The 15585-nt window shown below is 43.7% G+C and overlaps 1 protein-coding gene across 2 annotated transcripts in view; it reads left to right on the forward strand.

Annotated features, from left to right (window-relative positions):
- The first annotated feature begins 1 nt into the window (after position 1).
- SFI1 (SFI1 centrin binding protein) overlaps positions 2-15585 on the forward strand; it is a 32433-nt gene continuing 16849 nt past the window's right edge. The window contains exons 1-12 of one of the 2 annotated variants that reach the window (XM_081842747.1): positions 2-232; positions 3559-3630; positions 6132-6284; positions 6828-6899; positions 7558-7668; positions 8820-8914; positions 10584-10701; positions 11777-11879; positions 12358-12514; positions 13751-13912; positions 14447-14517; positions 15113-15205. In XM_081842747.1, coding sequence (XP_081698873.1) covers positions 108-232; positions 3559-3630; positions 6132-6284; positions 6828-6899; positions 7558-7668; positions 8820-8914; positions 10584-10701; positions 11777-11879; positions 12358-12514; positions 13751-13912; positions 14447-14517; positions 15113-15205 — 1332 coding nt within the window. In that variant the 5' untranslated portion in view covers positions 2-107. The remainder of the gene's footprint in view (positions 233-3558; positions 3631-6131; positions 6285-6827; positions 6900-7557; positions 7669-8819; positions 8915-10583; positions 10702-11776; positions 11880-12357; positions 12515-13750; positions 13913-14446; positions 14518-15112; positions 15206-15585) is intronic. The other variant, XM_081842746.1, reaches the window with a different exon arrangement.

Consider the following 15585-nt stretch of genomic DNA (forward strand, 5'->3'; position numbering starts at 1 on the left):
CACGGCCCGTCCGCTCCTCAAGCTCAGCCCCGCCTCTCCCTCCTCTCCTCAGCCGCCGTAACCGGGGCCTTCGTTGCCCACCCCTCCCCCTTTAATAGCCACGGCGCATGCGCCACACTCGCTCCTCGCCGAGCTCTCGCTTCCACCTTTCCTCCGGCTCGCGCACGCGCAGTGTAAGCCGGCGGGCAGGCCCGCAGAGAGCGTGCCGTTGGCGATTGCCTGCCCAAAACGGGTGAGTGGGGGGGGCGGGGACACACACATACAAAACAAAGTATAGGAACTTCACAGACTACTTCCAAATTCAAATTCCCATTTCTCAGCTCTGGCGAGATTTACAGTTGTATAAATAAACCCGCACACAATAGGCAGGTGGCGATAGAGTAGTGTGTTAAGTGGCATGGAAGGGTCCTTCAGGCGTTTCGGCAAGACAGCCTCGTTTTCTTATCGATTGTTGCCTGCAGCGGGGAGTCCCTGCTCAGGAGGCGCTGAATGACACCTGTGCGTGGTTGGGTTGTTCTCTGCACTGCTTTGGTAGGGCTTTACTCCCCGGTTAGTGCGCATAGGGTTGCAGCCCAAGAGATTGAGCCTGTGCAGCGTTGCAGGGTGGTCTTGTCCGTGCTCTTTCAGAAGTTAAGCCCCGCTGAAAGTATAAAGGAACCCGCTTCCAAGTAATTGTGTGCAATAGGATTGCAGTCTCCGACGCGCAGAGCGGTGCTTCCCGGCCGCGTACCTCTTTAAGCTGCAAAGCCTAACCCCATTTACCTGGTAAGCCCCGTTTAATTTGGTGGGATTTACTCCTGAGTAGCATGGTTAGGATTGCACTGTAAACTATGAGATGCCCTTTGTGTGGTGTGGGGGGGGGGATACTTAGCTGTCCAAAGCAATGGATTAGTTTCAATTAAATCATTTAGCCCCGATGTATGTCACAAGACAGGTCATGAGATCCTGAATTGTACTGCAGCACGATCAGTTGATTCTCGTTAATTTTTAACGCGTTTTGTAATGACACAAACGAATATCAGTTAATGCGGATTAGTTATGGCTTCAGAAACGCAGATAAAAACTTCTATTTCATCTATAAGAATGACACACTCGCCTTTTAACCGCTCTGGCTGTGCTTAAAGTGTGTTAAGGAGCAATTAATTGTTTCTTGCATCATTTGGGCTGCAATCCTAAACACATTTACTGGGTGCTAAACCCTTCTTCCATTGGACACAATGAGACTTACTATTGAGTAAACGTCCATAGAACCACCATGTTGACATATGACAGACCTTTTTCCGCCCCACTTTTAACAGTACCACACCCCCCCGTATATTTATGTAAGCGCAATTGCAATAACGGGGGCTCTTGTTCATGAAACTTAAGATACTCCGCTTTGAAAGTACCTTTCCGTGCGGTTCACATTTTTTGGGAAGGAATGTGTTTAGGGCTGCAAGGTTTGTTCCTCATTATAAGATGAGCGATGAATCACCGGAGTACCCCCTCTCCTGCATATTTGTGGGAGAAATGAGAATGCCAGCCCACATTACAGTAATTATCCTATGGAACCTGAGGACAGTGCAATCCTATGCACGCTTACTCAGAAGTAAGAAGCCCTAGTGCGTCCAATGGAGCTTACTCTAAGTCGATAATACTGAACAGGATTACTTGGGAGTCGGGTCTGTTAAACTGCGCGCGCCCCGTTGAAAGCAGCTGGGTCTGCTCCTGAAAGAAAAACGTGGTTTACCAAATGCTGGGTGGCTGTGCATTCCTCCCCCCCAGCCCCCTCCACTTTTCATTCCATGCGCGCCGTGAAGTGGAGGACAAAAAGGCAGGGAAAGTTCACCAGGTGCTAGGCAGATGAGGCGGGACTCCAACTCCCATCATCCTCAGCGGGCAGTGCCAATGGGAAGCGATGCTGGGAGTTGAAGTCCCGCAATGTTTGGAGAACCCCCGCCTCGGGTACCCGTCAACTTGCTCCGTACGTGTGGATGGTTGGTTGGTTTTGAGGGTCTATGAAGAGCTACTGAGTGCGGCTCCAGGCTCCCTCGCGTTCCCGTCTTCCTCGCCGCCCCCCCCAGAAGCCTGTTATTCCAAGTCAGAGGACCCTCCCAAGTGTAACTAGGCAGCTGTCCTGCCGCCGGCCCGCCATGGCGACCACTGGGCGTGTGCCGTGCCCCAGCCAAGGCGGAAGGCTTCGGCCGCCGCCGCCGCCTTGGGGAAAGACGTTAGCTGAGGAGGCGGCCGCCTTCCCGCGCTTTTTCCTGAGGAGAGGCGGGAGCCCCTTCTCTCGGTGATGCTTCCCTCCCAGTGACTGCCCGACACGGGCATAGCGAGAAGTGTCGTGGAGATGCCTGCTACACGTGTAGCAGGAGGAGGAAAGGGGAGAAAGAGACTCTGCCCTTTTCAGATAGTAAGATTGAGGAAATCTCTTTTTTAACGCTCGTTTTTTGTAGACAAGAGAATGAAAACATCTCTGCAAACCGAAAGTTGGTTTCTGAGGCAGTAGGCTGTGGCGAAAGCGAAACCCTAGATCAGGCTACCCCTACCAGTATCCTGCTATCCAATGGATCCCCTCACAAGGGATTATCCTCTGGACCATCTCAGTGAGGGAGAGATGGGGGGTCGTCTTCTGAGCAGCCCAGGACTACAATTGAGGGGTTCAGGCCCTTGGGCTGGAGAGATTTGGAAAGGAGAAGAAAATAAACTTCCCAGCATCTAAAGACCCTTATGCAAGTCAATGATGCTACCACACTTCGGGTCGCTTCACCTCAAAAAGAATAGAGTTGGAAAAGGTACAGAAAATATTCCAAGAGGATGGAGCACCTCTCCTATGAAGAATGGTTGCAGCATTTGGAATTTTTTTAGTTTAGATAAAAGCTGAGTAGAAGGCAACATGATAGAAGTGTAAAAAAGTATGCATGGGATAGAGAAGCGAGATAGAAAAAAAAGTTTTTCTCCCTCTCTTACGGCACTAGAACTCAGATCCTATGAAAGTGAATTCTGGAAGATTCGGGACATAGAAAAGAAAGACCTTCTTCATGCAGCACATAGTTAAACAATGGAACTCCCTCCCTCAGGAGGCAGTGATGACCACCAACTTGGATGGCTTTAAAAGAGGATTGGACAAATTCATAGAGGATAAGGCTATTGATGGCAATTAGCCATGATGCCTATGCCCCTGCTTCCAATGTTGAAGGTGGCATACCTCTGAATATCAGCTGCTGAGAATCACAAGTGGGAAGAATGTTGTGCTCATGTTCTACTTGTGGCTTTCCTATTGGGGCATCTCGTAGGATGCTGGACTAGATGGGCCTTTGGCCTGATTCAGCAGCTAGGCTCTTTTTATGTACTACTTTCAGTGTCAGAGGTACTGTGTCTCTGGATGCTAGTTTCTCCAGGTAGAATTGAGAATGTCCTCTGACTGAAACCTGGGAGAGCTGCTGCCAGTCACTGTAGGCAATATTGAGCTAGATGGACTAATGGTCTGACTCTGTACAGGGCCACTTTCCATGTATGCTTACTGATTTTTAAGAAAATAATCCTTATGTTTTAACAAAGGATTTTTCTTACCAGAAAACAGTGGTCTGGGCTGGACATTAGAGGACACAAGGCTGTTAACGTGATGGAAAAGAAGGCTAAAGTCAGGTAAGAAACACTTAAACAGAAGAGGCTGTACCAAAAACTCAGCTGTGTTGTTGCTAGTGCTTAAATAGTTCGGGTGAGGGGGCACCAGTTTGTGAACAAGGATTGCTACCACTGCAGTGGAACTAGAAGCTGTAATATTTCACAAGAAGCACACAGTAGCTTGATCAAATTATTTTTGTCTGTGCTACAGATTCCTGGATGTCAGACTTTCCCCTCACTTTATTTATTCATTTACAGTGGTACCTCGGGTTACATACGCTTCAGGTTACAGACTCCGCTAACCCAGAAATAGTACCTCAGGTTAAGAACTTTGCTTCAGGATGAGAACAGAAATCGTGCTCCGGCAGCGCAGCAGCAGCAGCAGGAGGCCCCATTAGCTAAAGTGGTGCTTCAGATTAAAAACTGTTTCAGGTTAAGAACAGACCTCTGGAACGAATTAAGTACTTAACCCGAGGTACCACTGTATTACCTTTCCTCTAAGGAACTCAAAGTGGTGTATACAGTTCTCCCCCTTCCCCTTTTATCCTCACAGGAACCCTGTGAGGTCAGTTAGGCTGAGAGACAGTGACTGTCCTGAAGCTGGCCCCTGAACATCATGGATGAACTTCAACAAGAAGCAGCCTTCTTCCTGCCCAGTACATTATCTCTGGTAAATTTACAGAGAAATGTGGTGCATTCTCAGACCTCCCTTTGCTGGAGGAGAGTGCTCATTCAACCACCAAAGTATTTTTTTGCCAGATGGTCTAGAATATATTGTTAAACAACACCACAGTTTTTCCTTTCCACTGAATGCTATGAGGCTTGGCTTCTCTTTTCTTGACCATTAATTCTTCAATAATTTCTTTGCAGATTGATTTTGTAGGTTTATTTTTAGTTCTGGAAGAGTAATCAAGTCTGAGCTTGTCTTAAGTGATTGATAAAAGAGTTGTTTGATAAACCTAGGTTGTAGAGAAGCTGGAGTTGAAAGAAACATCACCTCCCACAGGTTGCATGCACTCACTGTGTCCCACTGTCACTTCTGGACTAACAGGTTTTGTGGGTTTTGAAACAGTACAGAATGCTGCAAAACCTGCATTAAGGAGGGTGAGTCTGCAGGCCACAATCAGAGATCCTTCTTCCACATCACTTTTTACTCTAGGGGGAAAACCCTATAATCTTGTCGTGAAGTAGGGTAGAAAATTCTCCATGGGCATTTTCCCAGTGCTTTCTTTCTCCAAGAAAAATGTTCTGTTTTATAAATTCATTAGTAACATGAATGGATGCCAATTGCAAATATAATATTAGGGAAGCTGAGTGGTTCCAACACTTAGCTTTGTTTACTAAATACAAGTACAGTACAAGAAGCATTCTAAATTAAAACACTTTCTAGGCATCAGAAATTTTTCCAGATGGTGTAATATGCATTGGATGTTTTTTTAAAAAGAAATTGTATGAAAAAAATTCTGGAAAATCCACATCATTGCTTTCTTGGGACTGGCATGCAGGAATTGACCTATCATATATCATCAGTTGATCAATATACAATCACGGTTATTTGTAACAATTTTAACAGATGTCTCAGACATATTGATAAGTAAAGTATGGTGTGGTTTTGTTGTTCTAATAACGCTGTTATTTTAAAAATATTTGGACATTATTTGACAATGTTTGACCATCCAATTGATCGTTTTTATTTTTATTTTATTTTTTGGCCAGTCAAATGTCCAGCCCTGGCCTATCTCCTAGTTTCTCTAGCTTTAGAACAGCAACAGTATTTTCTATATGTAGTAGGTTACATATGCCCTTTCATACTAAGGCAAATGGAGGCTGCAGACAATTACTTTTATAATTTCCCCTGTCTTAGCATGTTCTTTCTTGTACCAAAGCCCGTGATGTTCCCTAGAACCAGAAATTCAGACAGACTTGTTCAAGAATGTGGTCGCTCACGGAATTGCCTGTTGTCATCAAGTTACACCATTCCTGAAAGGCTGGCACTGGCTGCCAATTAGAAACTGGGCTAAGTTCAAAGTATAGGTATTGGTATACAAAGCCTCATACAGCTGGTGACCACAATACCTTATCCATTATATATCTGGTGCTGTTGCTCTGAGGTCCTGCTAGTGGATTTCCCATAATAGGCATCTGGTTGGCTACTGTGAGAAAAGGATGCTGGACTAAATGGACCTTTGGCTGATCCAGCTTCAGGGCTCTACTTATGTTCCTTATTAGTCACTGCACTCTGTTGGAAAGGGCCTTCTACAGATACTGTCACATCAAGAGGTCTAATAGGTGCAGTGTAGGAAATGGGCCTTTATGAGAAGCCCATAAGCAAGCAGGACATGAGTGCAAATGGAGCAGCACTCTCCAATTGCAAAAGCAGCATCATTCTGAATGAACTGGGGCCCGGGGGAAGAGTGCTCACTCGATACTGCTTCTGTGCTTTGTGAAAGTCTTAAGTTACCTAGGGACTTGCAAGCTTAGTGGCAAAAACTGCTTATCTTCTTTATTTTCTTTATTTTAAGTTCAAAGTTTATAAAAACACAGAAACAGCCTAGTCACAAAGGAGGTTCAGGTGGCCAGTTCGCTTCTCCGCGTCTGACTGGGAATCGCAGGATCTCGTACCGTGTGACATACACTTGGAACCGAGGTGGGAGATTAAAAGAACTCCGTATCAGGTAATAGACATGTTTATGTTTTATATCTTATTTGTAGGGCTTATTAACCTAGTATAAAAAGTAGCTGTGTCCAGTAGGTATATTTTTATTGTATTCCTTTTAAAACGTTGATCCGGCTTCATCAGTCGAATCAAGCAGGGGAAGAGATTTTCATTTAAAAGATTCCCCCACCTCCACTTTCCCCTTCCACAAAGGAGCTGCTCAAACCAGGTTAAACGTAAAAAGCAAACGTAAAAAAGCAACAGTAATCAGATAATTAAAACACAGATTTACCAAACTCTGAACAGCAGCAAAAACAAATATCTTTACTCCTAATTGATACATCAAGCAGCAGCAGATTCACATGTTTGTTAACAAGGAAAGTTTTTAACCTCATTTTTGAGGAAGGGTGAGGTAAAAATGTCATGTAAAAGATGTTTTTTAGTGGTGGACTTAAATGGAGGAATTAGCATTTATGTGTGAAGTTCCTGTTTGTTCATCTTTGGCTGAAAGTTTATTGATAATAAATATATGCTAAAAAGCACTGAGAGATATGTTTTTCAGACACCTGGCTAGGAAATTCCTTTACTTGTGGATGAAGAAGGCATTTGGAAGGGTCCTACCTTCTAGTGCCAGGTAAGCAAAGCAAGTTCTTTGCTTAAAAATGATAAGTATTTCTCTGTGAAACTGGTCTACACAAGTGGACTTATGGCTAGTGCATGTGTAAAAAGTGATTATTTTGCTAAAACTGTGCAGAGCAGTGTCCCAGACAAGAGTGTTATTTTACATGGAACATGAAACTACAGTTTGGCCAAATCTGCTTCAGCCTGTAGTTTCAGATCCTGATTTGGGGGCAACTTGCAAACCATGCTTTTTTGTTGTGTCTGAACCATCACAGCCTCCTGTTGATTACTGGAGCACCAGGATGTTGAAATCCACAGCCTTTCCTTGTTAGCAGTGTCACCTGCTGTGCTGTGATATTTTGGGAGAGACTGAACTTCTCTGGGCTTTTATTGCTGGTACAAAATGAAGAAAAGAAAATCACTCATAAGAATTATTGAAACTATAATTGTCTCTAGGAACACTTGTTCACAGATGAAGGGCATGTTTTAGCTCACAGTTCAGCATGCTTAAATGTTGTTGATTTCAGCAGGACTAGAGCAGTCCAATCTGTGAACTGGAAGTGAGAAAAATGATGACTGGACAGATAAAGGGCAGAAGTCTACGATAACTGATTTAATATTGTGTGTATGTTTCCATTGTCTTATATGTTTTGTATTATTTCCTTTTCTAGGCGCTATTATGATCAGAAGATACTGCGGAAAACCTTTGGAGGGTGGAAGGAAGAATGGTGGGTTATTTGGAAAGAATGGAAGCTCACCATCCGGGCTGACTGCCATTACAGGTCTGTTAAATGTACTTTACAATACTACAGAGAGAAGAAATCCCATGTTTGTTGTAATGTGTCAAAAAGCAAGCTGTGCTATCTTAGTAAGCAGCCAGGCATGTTGGCGTTTTTACAGTTCAGTTCAGTTTTCCTAAGTGTATTTCTTCCTGTGTTCTTACTAGGAAGACACATTGGTCCAAACCATGGCTCACGCTAACCATAGTTTAGAGCCCAAATCATCCTCAGTTTGATCATTACAAACAGGACAAAAAAGGGGGTCAGGGATGCATTGCATCGCTGCTTTTCTTCTTCCTTGATATGTACAGCTGAAGGTAATTGTCCTGCAGTTCTGTACATTTATATTTTCCATGATCTTCCAAACCACTTTCTCATAATCTGCCTGCACTGGCAATTCCCTGCTGTTTCTTTCCATTCCGGTGTTTCATGGCCAGTCACTCGGCCACCAAAATTCCTCTCTGGAACAGCACTATATGTAGCTTTACCAGTTCCTAGGCTTTGGGTACCCATCCAAATACAGCATGAACTCATCAACTTATTTTGATGAATAATTACTTTGCAAATAAATTCACAAAAGCTACTATCAAACAGAAAACCTCTCTATTGTCTTTTTGGCACCTGCGAAATATGCTTCTCTTTCAACAAAGTGTCTTTATCCCAACCGGTATCTGTCCTGCATTTGAACTGATTGTGTGTATGTGCTCCTGTTGCTTTTATAATTGAGTTTAAAACATTTTTTTATATATTTAACTGTTTTATATTTGTTACTATATTGCACATTGCTTTGGGGTGGCTTGTGGGAAGCAATTCGTAAATGAAATAAATAACAAGCACAACAGTAATAATTACTAGCCCACAAAAGTTTTTACTAGGCCGTTTGCCTAAACATAACCTGTACACAGCCATTTTTAAACAAAAAAGGAACAAACTTCTCTGCCTGGAGGGGATTCTTACTTGCCTTAGGCAAGCAAGCAAGTGGTTGTTTCCCAGCCTGTTTTGCCAACTGTGTAAATAAATGAATACTTTCTGTGTTGCAAAAAATTACAATGCAAAAGCATTCCTCAATAGTAGTTTGGAATGAGTCATCTGTATAGCAAATGGGTAGGCTGGGTTCTGACCCTTGCAAAGTATTATTTGCTTTTGTTGGCCAGGTATTTCCTGTACAACCTGATCTTTCGGGCCTGGAAGTCCTACGTACTCCTGCAGCGAGAGAAGAAGGTGACTTATTGTGTTGCAGATTCACATGGTGAGAGAATAGAATCAGTTGTGGAAGAATGGAGTACGAAACTTGTAGCCCTCCAGTTGTTGTCAGGCTACAACTCCCACCACCCTTGAACTTTGTCCAGGTTGGCTGGGGCTGTTTGGGAGATGGAGTCGAGCAACATCTGGAGGACCGTAGTTTCCTCAGCCCTGCAGTAGAAGAGCCTAGGTTGCTGTGTCCATGCTCTTCCAGTGCAGATGGCAGCCTGCTAGAACCCAGCATTGAGCCTTTTCTCTGCATATTTTGCTGTGTGTTAAATTAATCCCAGCTATCGAAGGAAGCCTCTGGAAAAGCTCAAGGGGTTCTCCATCTGCTCTGCAGTATTTCTGAACAGCAACATGTATTTTGCATTTAGAGTTTTGTTGCAGCCAACACATTATTGGATAGTTCTCTGAAAACCTTGCTTGTTGTGAAATGCATGAATTTCTACTGGGATCTCAAATCTTACAGCACAACAGTGCAAACTATGTTGATATATCTACTAAATAAACATTACATTAGCATCAGTAATTTAGCAGACATTTTGCTTAGCTAGCAAGTTGCATTGCTAATTTAATGACACCTAAGTGGCGCCACCCATCTTTTTCTTACAGTTGTCTTTTTCAAGAAGCTTTAGCCCCATGCTCTGTATCCCCAGGTTGTGCAACTGCATTGGCTTATCTTTACTCATTGCTCCCTCTTTTCAGTTTCCTTTCCCACCCTCCCCATGCTTTGCTGTTTCTCCCCGTGCGAGAGGAAAGCACCTATGTATTTTTTTTTCACTGGAGAAAAAAATACCCTTCTGGTTCTCAGATAAGGAAAGTGGGGAGTAGGACAAAGCATTACTCTCCCTACCCCCAGTGTTGCTGTTCTGATCAAAAGTGGAGCAACACTTCCAGCAGCTGTTTTCAAGCTTAAATACTATATGTGAGGCATCATCATGTATTAGTTGGTCCAGATGTCTTGTGAATACATCTTTTTGCCCTGATGGAACCATATTATTTCTTGTTTGTTTGTGCTATTTCTAGACTTTTTAATTCTCAAAGTTTATAAGCTGGGTACATAGAAATTAAAAGCATATGACAGATAAGATAAATGAAATTTAAGTATAAAAACAAAAAACTTTTCCAAAATGCCTGCTGAAATAGAAATGTCTTTTTCAAGCACCTGAAGTTGAACAAGGATTGTTCTACTGTTTTCTTATATGCTGCTTTTTATAGTTTTATGCTATGTTTGTATACTGCTAAGAGATACTTAAGTATTGACTGGTTTAGAAATGCTAATAAGGAAAAGTAAAATAATAAGTAAAATAATCAATCTGGAGATCCCATCATGGACTTACTACATTCCATTTGGCCTTCAGAGTCCTATTCATGTGAGTTCCAGAACTATGAAGCATTTAAGGTGCCATTCCTCCCTCTTTCCCCAGTGTAGCCCTATTTGCAGCTGCTTGTTGCAAGGTGCCCTTGCAGTCCTCCTGATGAGATACGAAGTTTCTTTTGTGTCTGAAAACAGTCTGCTGTCAGTCTTTTGACCAGCCACACCTCTCTCCTGGTGCCAGGCTTTTTCCATATGGGCCAAAAAGGATTGGGAAGTTATGTGTATTGGACAAAAATATGGAATCTTTAAAATACTCATGCCTGCCATTAAAACCATGGCTTCACATTTTTCACAGCGGCAAAAATGAAAACCCTTTGGACGTGGCAGCGCTGGCTGAGCTATGTGGAATTGCGCCGGATGAAGCGCCGAATGCACTTGGAGGCCTTCAAGTTTAAGGAAAAGAGTGCCTTGCGGTGAGAACTGGTTCAGGTTCAAACAAGGGTTAATGGGGCACATGGCGCTCCTCTTCCATCTTTCTACATATTCCAACCCTGAAACAATTAATTAATATCTCAATTAATATCTCACCTTTTTCTCCATGGAGCTCATGGCAGTTTTAGTCTGACACTCTAAACACTATACCGCGTTGGCTTTCAATTCCACACTTCAGTGCAGACTCGCTCAACCTGGTTGTTAGTCTGGGCTACTCCACATGGACACAAGACATTTCTGCACCCCTCGTGATTTGATCCCTCAATATTTGACGGTTGGTGGAGACGTATTATTTATTTACTGCATTTACATCCCACATTTTTTCTCGAAGGCACTCAAGGTGGCATACACCGTTTTCTCTTATTTAATCCCCACAACAACCTTGTGAGGTAGGTTAAGTTGAGAGGCAGTGACTAGCACAAGGTCACTGCCCAGTGAGCTTCATGCCTGGGTGGAAATTTGAACCTTGGTCTTCCAGGTCCTAGTATAATGCTCTAACCACCATACCACACTGGTTTGTTCTCCTGTTTTTAATTGCTGGGTTTTTTTAAAAAAACAAATAGGAATGTTTTTCATGTTGTTCTATGTTGCCACCAGCACTTAGTGCCACAAGAGCTGATGATACATGTTAATGATAAATAAATAGATTTCCAAGGAAACAATAACTCACCCACCTCCAAGAAGACAGTTTTTGAAAACTACTGTAATACGTAAAGAATGCTGTTCAGTTAGTTGGTTGGCATGGTAAATTGTTTATGTCATGTAAAGGATCAAAAAGGGACCAGAAACATTGGGTATCTCTATGGTAGCCTTACCAACCTGGTGCCCTTCAAATGTTTTGGATTACAACTCCCCTCAGACCTAGCATTACATGACCGTGGTGGCTGGGGCTGATGGGAGTTTTAGTCAAAGATGTTGGGAGAGCACCATGTTGATGAAAGCTGCTCTAAGAAGCAGATGGGGCTCTATAGTTCTCCAGCACATACATTCATAAAACTCTTTGTTTTCATCAGAGTTAAAGTCTAAAGTGTGTCCTGACCTTTTTATTTTCAACAGACTTGCATGGAGGTTGTGGAGAAAGAGATGGTCACAGAATCAAGTTGCTTGTGAAATGGATGGTCAGGCTCTACAGCATTGGGCCCAAGGCTTACAGTTTCGTGTGAGTGCTGGAAATACCAACCCTTTAAACCCTGTGTGCCTTTGTGTTGTGTGCACACACTAACACTGGCCAAAGGCCCAGATTCAGTGTTCTCTGACAACCAGTGCAAGGGCTGTTGTAGTAGCATAATAAAGCACAATATGAAATCCAGTTCAAGAGTTGCGCTAGCAGAGGTTTTGCTGTGGAACTGGTTGTGCAACAAGAAGTATAGGAGCTAGTGCAAACTGTGGCACAACTATTCGTGTGAACCATGCTGGCTCTTTTCACCTTCTCTTGCACAAGCCATTATTGCTAGTGCAAGTGTAACTAGCACACAGCTGAATTTCGCCCATTAGCTAACAAAATTATTATTTAATTGCTGCTGTTTGTAGTGATGGGTGCAATTTCTGTGAATCGTTTGCAGATAAGATGTGCCTTGTCTCTTCTTTCACTGCCTTGTTTTCGGACCCTTATTCTTCCTGTTCCTCCTTGTTGTCAGGCCTGGCTCAAATGGAAGGAGTGCTATATGTGCATCCAAGATGAGAGAAAGGAGGAGGCCAGGGCAGTGATGCATGAGCAGCACAGGGAGATGTGGAGGGCCATGAAATCCTGGCATGTCTATGTGCATCTCCGAAGAGAGAAGGAGCATCAGGACAGTGAGTTGCTTTGGGACGAAATAGAGTTGATTTCTCTTCCAGCATCACAAAATGATGCATTTCTTCTAAGCGAGAAGTTTTTGTTTTTCCCTTGGGGTGTTGGTTGTCTCCAAGTGGGTTTAGGCATCTTCTGTTGCTCAAAGACAGGAATCTCAGTGATTGCACTGCCAGTATAGGATGGCAGAAAATCTCCACTGCCAAGAAATCCAGTAGACCACTAAAAGCCTGTATAGAAGGATGTAGCATAATATTTCAAATGTGATGACTTTATTGCTTTGTTTGATAAGGGTGGAGCGTAGTAGAAAACCATGTCTGGATGCCTTTGAAAGCTAAATACGTATGTGTGCCAAAAAAAACCCTCTCTAGTTGGAGATTTCAAGAAAAGTTGTTATTCAGTGGAAGCAGCTCCATTGAGAGGTGGGTTGTAGGGGAGATCCCATTTCCTTAATTGCTGGAAGGTGACTTTAGTAGAATTCAGCATGAATCTCTAGATTTCTGGAAAGGCTGTGAAATTAGAGGTACTACAGGTGGAGCTCAGTCCCTCTGCTCTTGTATTCTTGCGCCTAATTCAATTCTAAAATAATCTTAGAAGCAGAATTCCACTCTATTACTCCTGTCGCAGAACACTGAATTGTAGAGTAAACAATATAAAAGTCCTGTTTTCATTTTGCTTTTTGCATTAGTGATTCAGCACATTTTGTGTGTGTACTCCTAAAGAATCACAGAAACACAGAATTATAGAGTTGGAAAGTATCCAAGGGTCATCTAGTCTAGCCCCCTGCTTTGCAGGAATTGCAGTCCTGGTCTTCCAGCTGCCACCCCGGGACAAGAGCTCTAGAACAGCCTGTTACATTGCCCCCCTAGCTCAGCCCCTTCAGCACCCACAGTGGGGGCGGGGGCAGAACTTCTCCTCACTCCACCTTTCTTTACAAGCTTGAACAGTTGCTCCTGTGCAAATGCTTATTTGATTTTCATGCAGAATACCATGATCCCGCATTTAAATACCATAAAAGCCCTGAAGCTGAATCAGGCCAAATGCCCATCTAGTCCAGCATCCTTATAGTATCCAGCCAGATGCCCCAGTGGGAAGCCTGCAAGCAGGCACCATAAACTAATTTAGTTTCCAGCTCCTATTTCATACCAAAACACCTGTCGCTTAAATACCCAGTGCTTACGCACCACCCCCTGACCCTGATCCTAGCACAGATATGATCTTTTCTGCCTCTTTTGTTCCAGAGCTGGCCTTGCAGCACAACCGCACCCGGGTCCTCTTTCAGAGCTTCTTGATGTGGCGTCTGACTTGGGAACACAGACAGCAACTGCATGCCCACCAGGAGCACCTTGTTCAGCTGGCTGCAAGGGTCGCCTTGCGAAGAGTTTTCACACGATGGAAGCAGTGTATCCATATTCTCCTCGTGGTCCTTTCCAGTGGTTTGGGGGGACATGAGTAGTAAGAGTTGAGGTGCTTGTGTAAAATGATACTTCTGGTGTTGTTGTTTTTTTAAATGACTCCTTTTGAACATGAGGAACGACTCTATATTTCAATAGGTTTGTTCCAGGGCTGCAGCACTGAAGCAAAGACTGGGGAAGGCCCTGCTGTTTGATTCTGTGAGCCCTCGTGGCTCAGAGTTGGACCACTATGTCACAGTCTTTAAGAAGACATGCGTGTAAAACCATGAAAGTATTCAGAGAAGTTGATCACCGGGTGCTTATTTTCTCTTTTGCCTAACAATCAGGAGTGGGCACACATTTGGAAAGTATATTTAAAGTAAAGGGAAGAATGTTATGATAACGCAGATTAACTTGGTGGAATTCACAGACGCAGGATGTAGATTCTTCCCCATAACTTTTATCCAGGTCAGTAATAAACTATTGAGAGGTTGATCTATTCTAGCTGGTTAAGCAAACGTTTTTCCTTAACTTGAATAACAGATGTGACGTTGTGTGCCCAAAAAGCTAAGCACTATGAACGTGCTGAGCGCCACTACAGATGTCACCTGCTGGTAAGAGGTTTGCCATATCTCTGGTGGCCTCTCTGGAATGACCTCTGACCAGGAAAAGTTGGTTCCTCCATGATGATTCTCCCATGGGGCCACTTTCCACAGTGGCAGGCAAGCACTGTGTGTATTCAAGCAGCTGGAGGCCACAGCCAATCTCAGCTCCCTGCAGCATAATTTTAGGAAGGATGGGGCTGGAAATGAACAAACTGCAACAGGTTTGGCCCTCCATTTGTTGCTGAACTGCAACTGCAATCATCCCTGGTCATTGGCCATGATTGCTGTGGCTGATGAGAGTTGAAGTTCAGCAATGTCTGGAGGCCCAAGGTTTCCCACCCCTACACTACAGCTCCATGGCCAATGCTCTTGTACTGTTCCTCTCTATGTGGCTTCTGTAGGAGAATATCCTGGTGGTTTACGCTTAGACAGTATCCCACTTTATACCAAAATCTGTTGTCAGAGGCTGCCAGTTCCCCATATCTCTTCTGTATGAAGCCGATCTTTATAAATCGTAAATAAGATGGGCTGTTGAAGACACACCTTTGCCTTTGTAGTAGGAGTGGATTCTCCAGCGTGCTTCCTGCTCTTTTGCTTTTCACAGCACTGTGGGCTGAGTGCCTTGCGGAAGAATGTTACGGAAGCTTCTGTCAAGCAAATGAGGATAAACTTGGCTCATCAGCAGCACCAAGTCATGGTGAGTTTGACCATGTTCCCTGCTTCATTTACACTAAACCAGAACCTTTAATGTGCCTTCTGGGTCACATTGGCAAGAAAACTACCATCTTGTGTTCCTGAGTTGTTCCCGTGGTAGAAGCAGTGTAGCAAGCTACAGAAAACTCTGTGTGTGTTTGTGTGTAAAGTTAGGAACAGTTACTTACATATGGACCACTGCATGGCAACATAATGAAAGGATCTTCTTTGTGTACCTGTGCAGGCCAACAGGAGTACCCTGACTCTGACTGGGCTGGACCCAGAAATTATGGTGATGTTAGGGATAGGGAAGTAAAAGTTAGCGATATGGAAGTTACCGTAATGTGTCAGAGCAACCAATCTTCCAGGTAGCAAAAAGTTAGA

Source organism: Podarcis erhardii (assembly GCF_964252035.2).
Source record: "Podarcis erhardii genome assembly, chromosome: 15".
NCBI lineage: Eukaryota > Metazoa > Chordata > Lepidosauria > Squamata > Lacertidae > Podarcis > Podarcis erhardii.